The sequence below is a fragment of the Colobus angolensis genome, unplaced genomic scaffold (assembly GCF_000951035.1).
Source record: "Colobus angolensis palliatus isolate OR3802 unplaced genomic scaffold, Cang.pa_1.0 Scaffold99, whole genome shotgun sequence".
NCBI lineage: Eukaryota > Metazoa > Chordata > Mammalia > Primates > Cercopithecidae > Colobus > Colobus angolensis.
In genome coordinates, this window is record NW_012123931.1 from 1,494,727 (window position 1) to 1,513,199 (window position 18,473).

General features: G+C 40.5%; 1 protein-coding gene across 1 annotated transcript in view; it reads right to left on the reverse strand.

The window, feature by feature from the left end:
* Positions 1-18,473, reverse strand: part of PEAK1 (pseudopodium-enriched atypical kinase 1) — a 164,500-nt gene that overhangs the window by 9,745 nt on the left and 136,282 nt on the right. Inside the window, exon 6 of the mRNA XM_011932829.1 lies at positions 14,907-15,652. Coding sequence (XP_011788219.1) covers positions 14,907-15,652 — 746 coding nt within the window. The remainder of the gene's footprint in view (positions 1-14,906; positions 15,653-18,473) is intronic.

Sequence of the window (18,473 nt, forward strand, 5' to 3'; positions counted from 1 at the left end):
CATTCACACAGACACATACATTTTTATAAGGTCTTCCAGAGCTTTGTGAGTAGATAAGAGTGTGGATACTACAATAAGAATTTATGTTTAGCTTCACAGATCTACTTGAGATAAAGGATCAAAGTGATTTATGAAGAAGAAATGATAAATTGTTCCACCATTTTGGATGCTCTAAAGGAAAATGGTCTCCCTAGATAGCCAACCTGAGTGGGCACTTTCTTATCTCTTCATTTTATAATACATAGACAGGTTGAAGAATAATGAGTCACTCTAGCTTTAAGAGCAAAGGCAAAAGGGAGAAGACTAGAGTGTAAAAGAGGAGGGAAAAAGAGTGATTTCAGTTGGTTCATAATCCTAAAAACAGTTACAACCCAAACACAGACCAATGGAGATTTCCATAATAGGACTGTCCTTGATGGGTATGTCATCAATCTTTATTATGGAGCCTGCAATGATGTTAATTCAGGTAGGAGTATTATATTATTCTAGGTACCACATTGTGGCCATTTTTCAAATATTAATAACTCCTTTAGTTAAAAAAAAACTCAAAATGACCTGACTTCAGATAATAAATTTCTAGTTCAAAAGTTATTTCAGAAAACAAGCCATTTTTTTCAGAACAAATGGATAGGGTTCTTTCTGCCAAATTTTTTCCTTCTGCCCTTACCAGTATTTTCTCTACCATGGATTAAAGTAACTTCTTCTTGGCTCTCATTTATCTTTCTTGAAAAGAATTCACATTCCTTCTTTATAAAGAGTAGCTGGCATGAACAGGAGGAATCTCAATAAAGATTCTACTTGTTCACGCCAGCTACTCTTTAATCTATAAATGATTACTTCAGGACTCCTCCTAGGACCCCCAAAATTTAAAAATAGGAATAAAAATAAACTAGAACTGGAATGGTCCCACATCTTCATTTAACATTCCCTTTTCTAATAGGAGAAAAATCACCTCATATTTGTCTTGGCTATGTTTGGGAAAATCTACTTAAAATGCTGTGAATTTGGCAGATTCTGTGCTGTCTGTATTTTCTGAAAGGAAAGAAAAATGCTATGAGAGACTGAGCCACAGTGACACTAGAGGGAGCTGCAATATCAACATCCAGGAGTCATTTACTTACAAACTGCAGCAGGAGAACAAAACCAGGCTGCTGAAGGTTGAATCTTCTTGTAAAATACACCATAGGGCCTCTTTCTGGATAAGTTTTTGCTTCTGTGATGGTGGCAATACCAAATGCATGCCAAGGGAACTCCTCATGTGAAGAGCACAGGCAGGAAGAGAAGCCCATCCTGGGCACAGTAACCCTCGCCCATTTGCCAGCTCACAGGAAATGCCTGCTTGAGCTATTCTCCAAAGGAGTCAGAGGGACATCAAGAGGGACAGCCAGTCAGCTGGTATACACATATGCACCAACATGAATAACCTACTGTTGCAAAAACAGAGGCTTGAAGGGAAACTGGGTGCTTGTCTGGGTTAATAAAGATCAGTGAGGACAGAGAAGGGAAAGGAAAAATATTAATTCATTATCAATTGAGCATTCAAACAAGTATCTCATGGCTCCTGAGCACTTCCTATCTGTAAGACACAGCATCCTGAAGCATTCTGACCAGATTCCTAAATACAGGGGGTAGGGGCCCTCTAACCACTGATAAATCATCTGTTGGAAAACTGGGGGAGAGGGGAAACAACATACTGTCTTCCAGAATCAAAGACAAATTACCCTCTCCTGAGACCTTCTCAGACTCGGGTCAAAGAACCCAACATTTACAATCTTAGCAGGGAAACAGAACTTGAAAATGGTTCCCCATGCACAACCTGAAAAGTTTAATTCTAAACATACATTTCGGTTCAGGGGCTCATTTTCCATGTTGCTCATGACAACTGCCCTGCACATCTTTGAGGCAAATTTGTCATTAAAAAGCATTTATGTGTGTAATAATTTCAACCTAGACAGCTAACTTCTAAAAAGTAGACCGTCAGGGGCTTTGACTGTAAAGTCCCATTAAAAACAGCTGGGGAGAAGATAGTGCTGTCTAACACTACCGAACCTTTCAGAATGCCCATGAAGCCTGGGACCTGTGAGGGGACATACCTCTTGATGCAATCTCAACAACAGATACTCTGTTTAAGGCAACTAAGTCAGAGGGCTGGGGGAAAGATGGACCTTTGCAAAACTGGATAATATGACCATGGAATTAATCTGTCGTTGAATGGCATGGTGTTACCCATTCTTCTTCACTTGACCCTTTTTCCCAAAGGTTCCTTCCAGTGCTGGTGTTTGGAGGCTCTGCTCTCCATCCTAGTTTTTCATTGGCACACTCTCTTCGGCAAGCTTGCTCATAGCTTCAACCATCTCATATACAGTACTGACTTCCATATCTACATTTGTAACACACACTTGTCTTTGGGCTTTAGGCTCATCTATACAATGACCTGCTTGATTTCTTCCCATATATATCCTAATCCATAGATTACTTAAACTCAACATAACCAAACCTGAACTCTTCTTCCCACCAAACTCACTGCTCTCCCAGTACTCCCTCTCTTGATGAATGACTTTGTGACCTGGATGAGAAACCAAACTCACTTTGGATTTCTCCTGCATCTTCACTCCCTATGGCTAATTACCAACTCTTACTGATTTTTCTTCTAAATAACTTTCAAATTATCCGCTTTTCTCCATCTCTATTGCTGCCTTCATCACTTGCCTGGACAACCACAACTGGTTGTCCAACTGGTCTCCCTGCCTCTAATGTGATCCCCTCAAATACACCTTCCACATGGCTACAGAGCCATTAAAAAACAACAGTCGGTATTTCCTGCTTATTTAAATTTCCTAGCGGCTCCACTTTATCCTCATAGGAGAAAGTCCTGGCCTTGCCTCCCTTTCCAGTCCTACTTCCCACCTGTGTTCCATTTGCTCTTACTATATTGAGCTATCTGCAGCCAGCCACCCACTCTACCCTCCAGGTGTTCTCTCAGTTTGGGGCTCCTTGTCACCCCTCATTTGCCTGAGGGATTCCTACTTCTTTTAAAGCCCTTCTCAGGCATTACTTTTGCCAGAGAGAGTAAGTGCTAAATACCCTAAACCCCCTTTCTGTGTTACTTCTATATCTTGTACATATCTCTATTACTGCAGTTATCACATTTATCTTTAAAAAATTTTTGTTTTTTATAATTTTTTTCAACTTTTATTTTAGATTCAGGGGGTACATGTGCAGGTTTGTTACCTGGGTATATCTCATGATGCTGAGGTTTGAGGTACAACTGATCTCATCACCCAGGTACTGAACACAGTACCCAACAGTTTTTCAACCCTTACCCCCTTTCCTCCCTCCTCCAACATTTTTTTGTCTATCTTACAAGTGGATAGTTGTATCTTTAGGGCCTAGCACAGAGCAAGGCACGTAGTACATGCTCCATATGTCTGTAAAAGATTCTGAGAAAAGGCAACATCTGATCCAGTGCTGCCATAGGGCTTATATACTTGGAACAGGTAGAATATATGAACAGCTTTTATGAAACAGATACAAGTTGGCAAGGTGATGGGGTGGGGGCAATGGCAGATAAATCTGAATAATAAAACACTCATGAATGACTTGACTACACAAATGAGTGAAATCTGATCAGTGAGGGTTGTCGGTTGAGTCCAGGCTGCCCTGGGGGCTCACTGATTTTGTACTGCACAAAACTACACAAAACAACATGGCTCTTTGTCATTCGATTCAATTTTCTCTCCTTTGCCCCAAAGAAAGCAATAATTACAAAATATAAGACTCTTCAAAAATATTCTACATTAGCTCTGATTTTTCCATTACAGGCCCAGTATGCCTTCAGCCTACTTCCAGTTTATCAGCAGGGAATCTCATTCCCATCTCACTCTATGCATTTTACAGTGTCTCAGTGAACCTTAAGTGAGATGGATGCTACAGGGAATGAATTGTGGAGGGACAAAAATGAGAAACATTAAAGATCACACACATTACACCATCTGTGCCATTTGGTCACATCACACAAAAGTACAACTGCAAATGGGAGAGAGCGCAGAATGAAACCCTGCAACTTCTAAATTGATATCCAGTATTTGGTATAATCTCACTTTAAGAATACAGGCTGATCACTGATTGACCTCAATTCCTTGATCTGCCTAGGAGGAGTATTGCGATACTTGCTGCTACAGAGCTCAGACCCATACACACTCAATGCTGTTACAGCTATATTCAAAATAGATTAAGTGTTTAATACATAAAATGCTGTGTGGGCCCAAAGTACTCAGGACTCCATGTTGTAGGAATCTGCTATGAGAACTGTCAGGCAGGCCAGGTAATTTACAGCTTGAATTGCTGCAAAAATGTTCACATGCCCAAGAAAGTGATTTTGGATCCTAGAAGAGAAATTCAAGAAGGTAACTGTGTAAGATTTTACCATTTTATTTGTGAGTTGTACTCATCGAAGCTTTTCACTCTCCCACTCAGTATGTGTATGCAATGAAAATAACTTGTGTTCCTGAGCCAGTAATTTAGGCTGTCAGAATGATGCCCAGGATGTTCACACTAGAGAAACTGAGGCACAGAGCAGTCCTATAACCAGCTCAGGGCCCACATTAGGAATTCAATTAACTTGAATTCCAACTTGTGATTCTCAACTATATCCTCTCACCTCATTAATTAAAGTCATGCTCCCTTTTCCCACCAGACAACTCATTTTGATTCCAGGTTTACGGAAACATCCAAAACCTCTCCTTCCTAAATCAGTTCCCAGTTGAGACTCAGGTGCTTCTGTATGCACTGAGCCTGAAACGAAATGGACACCAAACTAAGATGGCCATGAGTATGTGTAGTTGGCTGCTGATCAATCACTTTCTGTAAAGTTTCACTGTTAAAAATATTTATGTTGAATTATGAAAGTGGAAGTGGTTTCCCCTCTAGTTTTTTCCTCACCCCAAGCCAGTAATTAATTGCCTGTGTATATAGTCTGAACTAGTTGTAAATTCCTACCAATCATAGTTGTTCCTGTAATGCTTTTTCATTTAGTATCTTGTTTTGTCAGCATCCACCCAAATGAGATAAACGGAGACTCTGGAGTCAAAAATGCAGTAAAAGATGCTGGTCTCCACAGTTCACCTCTACATTATTATAAGCTTTTAACAAGATTCTGGCATAGCTGGAAGAAAGGAAGCAGCCCCACTTTTGTAACAGGGAAGTGTACATCTTTATTGAGTTTTGTATGCGCTATCCTTGAGAACAAAGACTGGGACTACCTTAAAGATACCTACTATCCCAATTCTGGAAGAAAATAATTCAGAAATTTATACTTTTTGCTTATGTGAAATTTTTAGCATCCTCTTCAAAGTAACTGCATCCAAATTTCCTCTGTGGTCTCACATGGCAGTACTTTTTATAAAATGATCTCATAAGTGCAGTGAAAAAAACAACACCTCAGTGATACTGAGCCATAATTTTGTCAACTGTCCATCCTGATTCTAAGCAAAAGGCTGTCATTTTTCCATTAAGAAACAACACTGAGACACAGCAAGGCCAGTTTACTGCCTCAGGTATGAAATAATAGGAGAGGTTCTACCTAGGAGTCAGGTTCTACCTAGGAGCCTGCCACAAAGCTGATGTCCCCATGCAGAAGTGACTGTTCCTTGCTGGCCTTAGTTTCCCACTGTGTAGAATGGTGAAGGCCCTTCTAAAATTGGCTTTAGTCTACTATGAGGATATGAGGATTAGTCTACTATGGATTTGGATATGAGGATTTAGTCTACTATGAGGATATGAGGATTATGTGTTTGGTCAGTGCCTACCCAGATTCTTTGAAAGGGAAAAAGCAAGTTAGATTTTATTTAGAGGGCAGAGAAGTTAAGTTCAGGCTTAAATTTATGTTAAGTTTTACTTTGAGAGCAGGAATGGTTAAGTTAAGGGCTGGAGGCCAGCCAATACATAGCAATGCAATCTGCTGGGTGGTGGCTCACCAAATGTGGAAGAGAGGATAAAAGAAGATATGGACAAGATGGAAAATGGGAGTTGAAAGTTAAATATTGTTTGGAAATCAATTTGGCTCTTCTTTCACCAAAACATTTATTTAAAAAGTAGGCTGTGCTCACTGCCTCCACAGCTTCCTCCTCCTATTCGCTCTTTAAACTGTGTCTGGCATTCATCCCCATTATTACCAACACTGCATTTTCTTGAGGCTTACAAGAGATTAAATTCTTGCCTTCTTCTGAGTCTTCATTCTGCACAAGTCCTCTGCAACCTTGGACTCTTTGGCCTGTAGGGCCCTGCCTTTTGCTACAGATTTTCCAGTTGCTCCTGCTTTGGGTCACTTAGATGTGTGGGCCTTTTCCCACTTTGCAGACTCTTCCATTACAATCTCATGTAGTCCCACAGTTTCAACTAAATCAAGTCTATGACCACATTTCTAGGCTTGAACTCTCTTCTGAGTACCAAACCCACATTTTTACCTGGATCCTGGGGTTCTCTCAACTTGGCTGCCCTATGGGCATATCCCATTGAGGTCTCATTTTTCTGGCTTTTCTGATTCATATTTCAACTAATGGCATCACCATTCTCTTGGAGGTTGTTCTACCTTGAAATTTTAGCATCACTGCCCTAGTCCCATACTCACCAGACATGGTCAACTGCCTCCCTCAGCTCTTTAACCATCTGCCCCTTCTTTTCCTTTGCCTTATGTCAGGTCTTATTTTACCTGGACTACTGCAATAGCATAATGACTGGCTTCCTTGTTTCCAGTCCTTCTGACCTCTCTTACAATAGTTGTCACCCAAAATCTTATGTTATTTCTGTTTAAAAATACTTAGTGGCTTCCCACAAAACACAAAATAGTCTAACCTCTTAAGTTCGTCACTCAAATCTCTAAATTTGGTTTCTTATCTCTCCATAGCCTAATTTTCCACTATTCTCTCAATGTACTGCATTCACCACAAAGAATAGCAAAGTGGATACAAAAGGCCCTTTCTTATTGGCCCCAAGAGAAGTGCTAATAACTTATTTCATTCATTAATCTTCATTTATCTTTACATCTCTGTATACCACTCTGAACTTTCATTATAATCTGTTTTGTTTAAGAGCTATTATTTATGCCTTTGTCTTTCTCACTGGAATATAAGCTTCTTGAGGGCAAGGCCTTTGTTTTATTCATATTTATTTCTGTAAACTACAACAAATATCACAATGTTTTATACAGTAAACACGTTTTGAAAGGTCAAGAAATATTTATTGAATGCCAACTATGTACACAATATTATAATAGATGCTAATGATGTAAGAATTAATAAGCCATGGTCCCCGCCATGGAGAAGGTCAGGTATAATAGTGGGGAGATGGGAGAGGAAGCATGTTCTTGTTTAATTATATAACTGTCTCATGATAATGCAATGGTTAAGAAATCCAGTAGGTATAGCATGCAACATGTGCTCAGAAAATTAAAGAAGAAAATTCAGAACTGGATTCTTTAAGAACACATAGGAGCTTTCCAAGTATGTGAAAAGGAAGGAATAACCTTTTCACATGTGTGTGTGTGTATATATCACTGTATACATATTAACTTCTGTGATTTGTTACAATGGTTTTAAGAAGACCTAAAGTATTTTTTCCATTTTACAGATAAAGACACTGGATATAGAAAAGGAAAGTAATGGCCAAGGTAACAGCTAATATGTAGCTACAGCACAGATTTAAACCCAGGTCTGTCTGACTTAAAAGCCTAAATTCTTAGCCACTTTGTTAACAGTCCTCACATTTTGTACATAGGAACCACTTGGGGTACTTAGTACAAATGCAGTTTCCAAGGCTTTACTGCCAGCCATTCTGATTCTGTAGGTATGGAATACGGCCAAGGAAATGACATTTTTAATGAGGATCCCTCAGGTGACTCTGAAATAGGTCACAGCAGATCACAATGCAGAAATTCTTTATTGTATTATACTGTCTCCCAGGAGAAGAGCAGTCCAGAGAGAGAAACCAGAGTGTGCAAAAGCCGAGTAGCATTAAACAGGTGCTGTTTATAATTGGTACTAGAGGATGGGACTACAGAGATGAATAACTAAGGATACCTGTTTTAAAGAAGCTTAGTGTCAAATGATTCAAAATCTCTGATTCTTGTTTTTTTAATTGAAAAGATATTATGACATCATTTTTTAACTAATCAAAATAACTGTTACCACCTTAACACAGGAATTATTTGAGTATCACCATTTTGTAGGTCAATTTTCTTAAAGTTATGATCATGTTATTGGCATTCTACTACTTTCATGTGACATTTAGAAAATGTTTTTCATAATTTTATGTAGTCTTCATAATTACCACTTTTAGTAGGTACAAACATTCCATTGGACTTATGAGCCATAATTTATTATATTGATGTCTTAATGTAAGGTACCTAGTTTGTTTCCAATTTTTGGAAGTACTTAAATTCTTGAAGCTGTTTGCAGCTTTCTCTCATAATTTTAAGGAAAAACATAGATGTTTACATCTCTGAAGTAATGAGAAAGAATATCTAAGTGCAGAACCTATCTAAATATGCTCAAGCCAATGCCTAAGGTTAAGAAAGAATACTGAGTGATCTAGAAAAGGTTGAGCAGCAATTTTCCATTATTGTTAATAACAATAATGCATTATTTTATATATACTTTACAGTTTATAAAAGCAGTTTCACTACAGAAACACATGTACTATAACAATCATCTGAGGTAAGTAGGGCAGTTAATATACACTGATGTGAAAACCAAGAGAGGCGCATGACTTGCATAAAAATACACAGTGATATCTTCAGAACTTGGACCCAGGTCAGCTGACTCCAAAACTCTTTATTCAGTGCTGTGATGCTTTTTCATTTAAGACCAACACAAATAATAAAGCTAATCATGTTGAATGAAGATTAGAGTAAATATGAAAGAGGAAAACCTTCAAATCCAGGAAAAGTCCTGAGTTAAAACCACTTGCTTTATAACAAAGACAAACATGACACCTTCTATGGACAGAATTGTCTCTCTCCCCCACCTCTTCATATGTTGAAGCCCTAGCCTACAATGTTATTGTATTTTGGAGACAAGGCTAACAAGGAGGTAATTAAGTAAAAAGAGATCATAAGAGTGGGGCCATGATGTGACAGGATTAGTGTCCTTTTAAGAAGAGACACTGGGGTGTGCTTGTGCATGCTTCTTGTGTTTTCTCTCTCTCTCTCTCTTCCAGCCTCCATAACTGTGAGAAAATAAATTTATCCTTTTCAGTCTATGGTATTTTGTTATGGCAGCCTGAGCAGGATGAGATTTTGATACTGAGAAGTGGTGTGCTGTTGTAAAAATACTTTAAAAGGTAGAAGCAGCTTTGGAATTGGGTAGAGGCTAGAAGAGTTTTGAGATGCATGTGAGAAAAAGCCCAGATAACCATGAACAGACAGTTGCTAGAAATATGGATGCTAGGGGCGATTCTGATGAGGTCTCTGATAGTAACGAGGAACATTACTGGAAACTGGAGGAAAGGCAATCCTTGTCATAAAGTGGCAAAGAATTTAGCAGAACTATGTTTTGTAGAAGACAAAACTTGCAAGAGATGAAATTGAGATTTCTAAGCAAAGTGAAGGAGTGGCTTGGTTCCTCCTGACTGCTTATAGTAAAATGTGAAAGGAGAGAGATAAATTGAAAAAGGAATTGTTGAGCAAAAAGAAACCAGAATGTGAAGACTTGGAAAATTCGCAGTCTATCCATACTGTGAAAAAGGTGAGGCTGGGCGTCGTGGCTCATGCCTGTAACCCCAGTACTTTGGGAGGCTGAGGCGGGTGGGTCATCTGAGGTCAGGAGATCGAGACTAGCCTGGCCAACATGGTGAAACCCTGTCTCTACTAAAAATACAAAAATCAGTAGGTGTGGTGGCAGACGTCTATAATCCCAGCTACTTGGGAGGCTGAGGCAGGAGAATCACTTGAATCCGGGAGGCGGAGGTTGCAGTGAACTGAGATTGTGTCACTGCACTCCACCCTGGGTGACAAAGTGAGATTCCATCTCAAAAAAAAAAAAAAAAAAAAGTGAAAGCTTGTTCTAAGAGAATACCAAGGGTGTGGCTAAACAACTCTTTGGTAAAGAGAAGATGGGTATGACTTACGGACTTAACCAGCCAGCCATCTCAACACAAGTCAGGGATAAGAATGGGATTATACCAGCAAAGACACTGTCAGTTTGAATTAAAAGGGAAAAAGTGGGACAAAATAAAGGAAGGCTACTGAACTTGGATTCTACAGGACTAGCCCACAGAGCTATTTGGCTGCTAACATGTACTATTCTTCAAGGAAAGGGAAGAATGATCCTGAAAGTGATACAGAAACATCAGGGCTGCTTTTCCCACCAAAGGACCAGTAGGCAAGGCTGATCCATCCTCAGTTTCAAAGGGTGAAGTTGCCTCTTGAGATCTGGTAGGCCAGGATAACCATGACCAGTGCCTCAGTACTGGCCGCTATGCGGAGCCATAGTGGTGATGCTGCCACTCCAGTGGGCTTGCAGGGGAGAATATCAAATCAAAGAGGATTATTCTTGGGCCGAAGATTTAATAGAACTTGACTTGCCAGGTTTCGGAATTGCTTGGGATTGATTTATCACTCCTTCCTTCCTTCTGATTTCTTCCTCTTGGAATGGGAATGTCAATCCTATGCCTGTTCACAGTTGTATTTTGTAAGCATGTAACTTGTGGTTTCACAGGTTCACAACTGGAGAGCCTCAGGACAAATCATACCTTGAATCTCACCCATATCTGATTTAGATGATATTTAGATGAGACTTTGGACTTTAGAGTTGATGCTGTCATAAATAAGAATTTTGGAGCTGTTGGGATGTGTTTTGCATGCTATAAGGACAGATATTCTGAGGCAGAGTGGGTTAGAGATAGAGTTCTATGGGTTAAATTATGTGTTCCCCACCACCAATTCATATGTTGAATCCTTAACCCCCAATGTGAGACAGTACCCACAAAGAGGTAATTAAGGCTAAATTAGGTCATAAGCATGGAGCCCTGATACAATAGAACTGGTGTCCTTATAAGAGATACCAGTGCATAGCCTCTCCCTTGCACTCTCTTCCTTCCTCTCTCCCTCCCTCCTTGCCATATGAGGACACAGAAGGTGGCTGTCTGTAAGCCAGGAAGAAAGCCCTCCCCAGAAAGCAAATAAGCTGGAACCATGAACTTGAATTTTTTAGCCTCCAGAAATGGGGAAAATAAATTCCTGTTGTTTAAGCCATACAGAATATGGTGTGTTGTTATGCAAGCTGAGCAAACTAAAATAACATACAGTTAGCACTCTATGGCTGCAGTGGATTTGGTATTTAAGGAGGAGGGGTGGTATCCTTTGGCTTTCAAATTGCTAAATTCTACCATTGTTTTTTTTTGTTTTGTTTTGTTTTGAGATGTTGTCCCACTCTGCTGCCCAGGCTGGAGTGCAGTGCCTCAGCTTATTGCAACCTCCACCTCCCGGGTTCAAGCAATTTTCATGTCTCAGCCTCCCAAGTAACTGGGATTACAGGTGCCCACCACAATGACTGGCTATTTTTTTTGTATTTTTAGTAGAGATGGGGTTTCACCATGTTGGCCAGGCTGGTCTCCATCTCCTGATCTCAGGTGATCTGCCTGCCTCAGTCTCCCAAAGTGTTGAGACTACAGGCGTGAGCCACCACGCCTGGCCTACCATTGACTTTTTGTTTGCAACATTTTAAAGAACTTTTAGTCTCTTCAAGAGACAGTTACACTCATTAGACTATTCTGAATTCCCTTAGTATGGGAAGGGAATTTAATAAGACAAACAGAAAAAAGTTGTTTGTGTGGGCCAACTGGTAGTATCTTTTGCTTTTCTCTGCAAAGGCAGGGTTCACAGAGCCCTAACAGTTTATTCCTCTAAGGTTGTACAATCAATTGGGCACTTCTGGAAATACCACAGGGTCTTAAAAGAAACATTTATATTTAGCATTTAGTGTAAAATATCCTTTTCCAAACCTGCCAACAACTCTACTATACAACCACTGGCCACTTGTTCTTTGGAGATTGGTTTGACATCATTATAAGCAAAGAAATCAATACCAGACCACTGATTTGGGAAAGAGACAAGATTGCAAGGCAATAATACATAAAGTTAGTCAAGCCCTACCTCTCAATTGTTTTGAAAGAACAGATAGTTCAATGTCCCTTTCTGAAACAGGTACTCAACCTGCATTGGTGATTTTGCAGCAATAAGGGCCCAAGATAGATAAGGCACCATAACCTCAATTTATATAACAGGTCTTAGGTGCTATGTAGAATCTCAAAATGCCTTTTTAAACTCATCAGTAATGTATTAACTTGAATCCAGATCCCCTCCTTACAGTTTACCCTCAGTTTAATTTAAAAAGTGTGGGCTGGAGCACACAATTACTCTGCCAGTGACATCAGACAGTCAACTGGTATAGATACTGTAACTGCAGAGGGCAGCTAGCTGAAGGTCTGTTTCAAACATACATTCTGTCTTGATAGGGAAGGCCAATCGTTTACCTTATCCGTTAATTTGCTAAGATACCATCTGGTCTTTCTAAGCCAAATTAACATGTAAAAGTCATTTAGATATGTTAATTGCTTTTGAACCAGTGAATAGAATCAGTAAAAAGGGACTATGGGAATGGAGAACACTACCTTAAGTTTACACAGGGCTTTGTGTTTTTCAAAAACCTTTCACATGCGTTATCTCACTTGATCCTACCCTCACTGTAAACATCTGAAAGAGGAGGAAATTGAGGCTCAAAGATCCTTGCTCTCTTAAAGTAACCTAGGGAAGAAGGTAGTGGGTAGTGAATAAAATGAACACTTATTAGGGACATTTTGTTCTCTTTTAACCAAACAACAGCTCCATTATTGACAAAGCTACTAAGAGGCAGAACCAGAATATGAACCCAAATCTTTTGGACTTCAGAGTCCACACTTTATTTATTATATTGATGAAACCTATGGCTTTCTGTTACAGTGAATGTAACTGGGCAATAATTCTTGACGTCAAGAGTTTAGCTGTCTTGAAGAAGTGGGTTATCTGAAATAAGCAATCTACATGTAAGAAATTGATAAGTGGTACAATGGACAAAATTTTTGTGATTAAAACTCAGCTCTGGCAGGGCCTGGTGGCTCATGCCTGTAATTTCAGCACTTTGGGAGGCCGAGGCGGGCAGATTGAGACCATCTGGCCAACATGGTGAAACCCTGTCTCTACTAAAAATACAAAAATTAGCCGGGCGTGGTGGCCCACGCCTGTAGTCCCAGCTACTCAGGAGGCTGAGGCAGGAGAATCGCTTGAACCTAGGAGGGAGAGGTTGCAGTGAGCCAAGATCGCGCCACTGTGCTCCAGTCTGGCAACAGAGGGAGACTCCGTCTCAAAAAACAAAACAAAACAAAACAACAACAAAAAACTCAGTTCTACTACTTGCTAGCTGTGTGATCCTAACCAAGTCAGCTTACTTCTTGGAGCTTCATTTTCCTCATATGTCAAATGGAGAAAAATATCTTAATCTCATAAAGTTGATGTGAAGATTAAATTACATAACAAAAATAAAGTTTCAGGCACATCAATAAACATTAGTTATCCTCCTCCATAAAAATGTTTCTCTAGGGAGCAAAGGAGTTACAGAGAAGAGGTAGACAAGCATTTCTTAGCTGGTAGAGAGTAAAGTCAGAAACATAAACCATGTATGGTGGCTCATGCCTATAATCCCAGCACTTTGGGAGGCCAAGGTGGGAGGATCACTGGAAGCCAGGAGTTTGAGACCAGCCTGGGCAACATAGTGAGACCACCATCTCTACCAAAAACAAAAAAATTAGTCATGTGGTAGTGCACAGCTGAGGCTGCAGTGAGCTAGGATCACGCCACTGCACTCCAGCCTAAAAAAAAGACAGAAACACGCAGTGAAAGGTACATAACAGACCTCATATTTATATGTAGCACTTGCAAAAAGCAAAGCTCAAGGGTTACCTACTTTTTTTTGAATACAGGGTCTCACTTTGTTGCCCAGGCTGTAGTGCAATGACCTGATCATGGCTCACTTCAGCCCTGGCCTCCTGGGCTCAGGTGATCCTCCCACCTCAGCCTCGTGGGTGGCTGGGACTACAGGCATGAGCCACCACATTTGGCTAATGTTTTTCCATTTTTTTTTTTGTAGAGACAGGGGTTTACCATGTTGCCGAGGCTGGTCTCGAACTCCCGGGCTCAAGCTATCCACCTGTTTCGGGATCCCAAAGTGCTGGGATTACAGCCATGAACCACCATGCCTGGCCAGGTTACCTACTTTAAAAAGACTTCTTTGGCCGGGCACGGTGGCTCACGCCTGTAATCCCAGCACTTTGGGAGGCTGAGGTGGGTGGATCACCTGAGATCAGGAGTTTGAGACCAGCCTCAATGTGGTGAAACCCCATCTCCACTAAAAATACAAAAATTAGCTGGGCATGGTGGCAGGTGCCTATAATCCCAGCTACTCAGGAGGCTGAGGCAGGATAATCACTTGAACCTGGGAGGCAGAGATGACAGTGAGCTGAGATTGCACCATTGCACTCCAGCCTGGGCAACAAGAGCGAAACTCTGTCTCAAAAAAAAAAAAAAAGACTTCTTTGACTTCTAGAGTTTGGGTTAAGGTACCTCCAAGATCCCATAGAATTCTTGTTTACTTCTATCTTTGCATGCAGTACACTGTTGTAATTCTGTTAAGTTACACATCTGTTTTCTCTAAATAATAAATAAGCCCCCTGCTTAATCCAGCATCTGGTAAGAGGTAGATGCTCAATAATTTGCTGAATGGAGGAATGAAGGAAAGAAAGGAGAAAAGCAGAATGAATGCATCCCAACAACAATGTACTGGTTAAGACTTAACATGAGATTTATAATATTTTCTTACCTTGACTGCATAGTTATTAAGTGGATCTTTTGCATATGAAGCAGTATAGTAAACTGCATCACCTGCCTCACAACATGGTTTATCGCTGGTTAGCCTGAAGTCTGACCAGCTGTCCACTCCAAAACGGAGCTGGTCTTTCTGCCCAGCCATGAAAAGGTCTTCGCATTTAACAGCCAGTTTCTTCAAGGCATCTGTATGAAGGCTTCGGATTTTACCCACTACTTCCTCCCGATTCTCAAGTCCTCGATAAAGTGCTTGTCTCTGCGGCTTCTGGATGCCTCGGCCCTGTCTGCAAGAGGGCCCACGCCGGCCAGAGAGGGATTCCATGCTGTTGGAAAATCTATCCTTAATACTGAGAGTGGTTAAGCTGGAAATGCTGTTTGCCGCTGAGGGGACAGGTCTCTCCTTGCACAATGGCCTTTCCAAGGAGTCGTAAGACTCAATGTCCAGTCCTTTGAGTTCATAGCTGATGGAAGAACCAGCACTGCTAGCATCCCAGTTGGGGTCGATATCATAGGTGGGATTAGCCATGACACAAAGACTACTTTCCATGGATTTCTGGAGGTCCTTGGAGATTGGCTCTGTATTGGCTCTTATGATCATCTTCTTTGGCAGTGGGGGTGGTGTAGGTTGGGAAGCATTGGGTGCTTCTTGGTCTGTTTTCCCTCCAAAGGCAATGGCATCATCCACAGCTCCCTTGGGCTGTCGTGGCTGCTTGGGAGGTATCATGGCTGCTCTAGATTGCCCTGTATTGTTTTTAAAGCAACAAAAAGGAAAGAGTAAGTAAACTTTTCAATCTAATTTTATAACTGAAACTTGAGCAGAAATGAGTAAGGTAACCATGGGAATGTAAGAATAAGTCAACTCTTTAGTTCAAAATGGGAAAAGAGAACAACCAAAGAACAAATACCTAAACATTGAAGTATCCAAGCCTTGGTGGGAACAATAAATATGCATAATGTTTTGGCCCTGTCCAGGAACAGGGCACTGGTTTGGGTGATGAGTTTTGTTTTCAAAAAGGAAACCAGATTCTCCAGTCCTACCCTTCAGAGTGCTGTATTCACCACACCAGAATATTAAGGAATGACAGACACTCAAATATACTTGTATTGTGACAGAGTAGAGATGATAGCATTATGGATAAAGAAAATACTTGGGAGCATTATTACAAACAGAATTGAAACTAGCAATGCGACCATTAGACAGGGGCTCCGAAGATAGTATTCTGTTCTTTTTATTCCAAAGTTACATTGTATTGTATATAGTACTTGTCAGATATATAACATTTTCCAACACATGAAAACAATTTCAAAAGCCATGATATTTATTTTACTATAGAGATGGATTCTGACATTGCTTAAACTGGTCTACATATAAGATTCCTGTGATTGTCGTAAGGGGAACAGTGTATATGAGCAGTCAACTTCTGTTCTGAACACTAATTCCCAAACTCTTATGTGATTCTCTTTTATTTTGGTGGGCATATACATTGTGATTTGACAGATACAATCTTTCAACATCTTTTATAAGCCCTGGTTAGAGAACAAGTCATCTCTGCTTAGTTTCCAGCATTTATGATTAGAAAAAGATAAAACACATGTGTGTTTGAATACACCTTCAGGACTTATTGTATAACAGAGAGAAAATGTTATTTTTTAAAGACAGAGAAATATACACAAAACTTCCATAAAGGCTATTAAAATTAGTCTTGTTATTAAAATGAGGTCTCTACTCAAGATCTTAAGACTTATAAGGCTCTGTTATGGGTTGAATTATATCCCCCCAAAAGGTATGTTGAAGTGCTAACCCCTGGTACCTATGAATGTGACCTGTCAGATGTCTTTGTAGATTTAATAGTTAAGATGAGGTCATTAGGATAGGCCCTAATCCAATATGACTGATGTCCTTATAAGAAGGAAAAACACCATGTGAAGACAGGGACAGAGAGGGAAAACACCACATGACATTGGAGGCAGAGTCTGGAGTGACACAGGTGCAGACTAAGAAATACAGAGGATTGATGGCCACTACCAGATGCCAGACAAAGGCAAGAAAGGAATCTACCCAGTGTCTCAGAGGGAACACAGACCTGCTGACAAGAAAGGAATCTACCCGGTGTCTCAGAGGGAACACAGACCTGCTGACACCTTGATTTCAGATTCCTAGTCTCCATAACTGTGAGAGAATAGATTTGTGTTGTTTTAAGACACCCATTTGTGGTACTTTTTCACAGCAGCCCTAGGAAACTCACACATTCTCCTACTGATGTTCATATAGAGTAGAAGGTGCTGGATGGGGCTGAGGATGATAATGAATAGGGGTGGTGGTTTTGTTTTGTTAAAATCATGTCCTTGCAGCATGTCAATGGTAAGCACCGATATAATCTGGGATTGTAATAGTAAGTGTTGCTTATGATAGGGATAAGTTCTGAGAGAGTTAGGCAATCTCATAATTATGCAAAAATCATAGAGTGTACTTACATGAACCTAGATGGTACAGCCTACTACACACCTAGGCTATATGGTATAGCCTACTGCTTATAGGCTACAAACCTGTACAACATGGTACTATACTGAACACTGTGGGTAACTGTAACACAATGCTAACTACTACATATGGTTTGGTTGTGTCCCCACCCAAATCTCATCTTGAATTCCCACATGTTGTGGGAGGGACCCAGTGGGAGGTAACTGAGTCAGCACAGGTCTTTCCCATACTGTTCTTGTGAGAGAGAATAAGTCTCATGAGATCTGATGGTTTTAAAAGAGGAGTTCCCCTGCACACGTTCTCTCTTTGCCTGCTGCCATCCACATACGATGTGACTTGCTCTTCCTTGCCCTCTGCCATGATTGTGAGGCCTCCCCAGCCATGTGGAACTGTAAGTCTAATAAACCTCTTTCTTTTGTAAATGGCCTGGTCTCATGTATGTTTTTATCAGCACTGTGAAAACGGACTAATACAGTAAATTGGTACCAGTAGAGTGGGGTGTTGCTGAAAAGATACCCAAAAATGTGGAAGCATCTTTGGAACTAGGTAGCAGGCAGAGGTTGGAACAGTGTAGAGGGCTCAGAAGAAGACAGGAAAATGTGGAAAAGTTTGCAACTTCCTAGAGACTTGTTGAATGGCTTTGACAAAAGTGCTGATAGTGACATGAACAATAAGGTCCAGGCTGAGGTTGTCTCAGATGGAGATAAGGAACTTGTTGCGAACTGGAGCAAAGGTGACTCTTGTTATGTTTTAGCAAAGAGACTGGCAGAAATTTGGCCCTGCCCTAGAGATTTGTGGAACTTTGAACTTGAGAGAGACGATTTAGGGTATCTGGTAGAAGAAATTCCTAAGCAGCAAAACATTCAAGAGGAGACCTAGATGCTGTTAAAGGCATTCAGTTTTATAAGGGAAGCAGAGCATAAAAGTTCAGAAAATTTGGCTTGGTGCAGTGGCTCATGCCTGTAATCCCAGCACCTTGAGAGGCTGAGGCAGGTGGATCACTTGAGGTCAGGAGTTTGAGACCAGCCTGGCCAACATGGTGAAACCCTGTCTCTACTAAAAATGCAAAAATTACCCGGG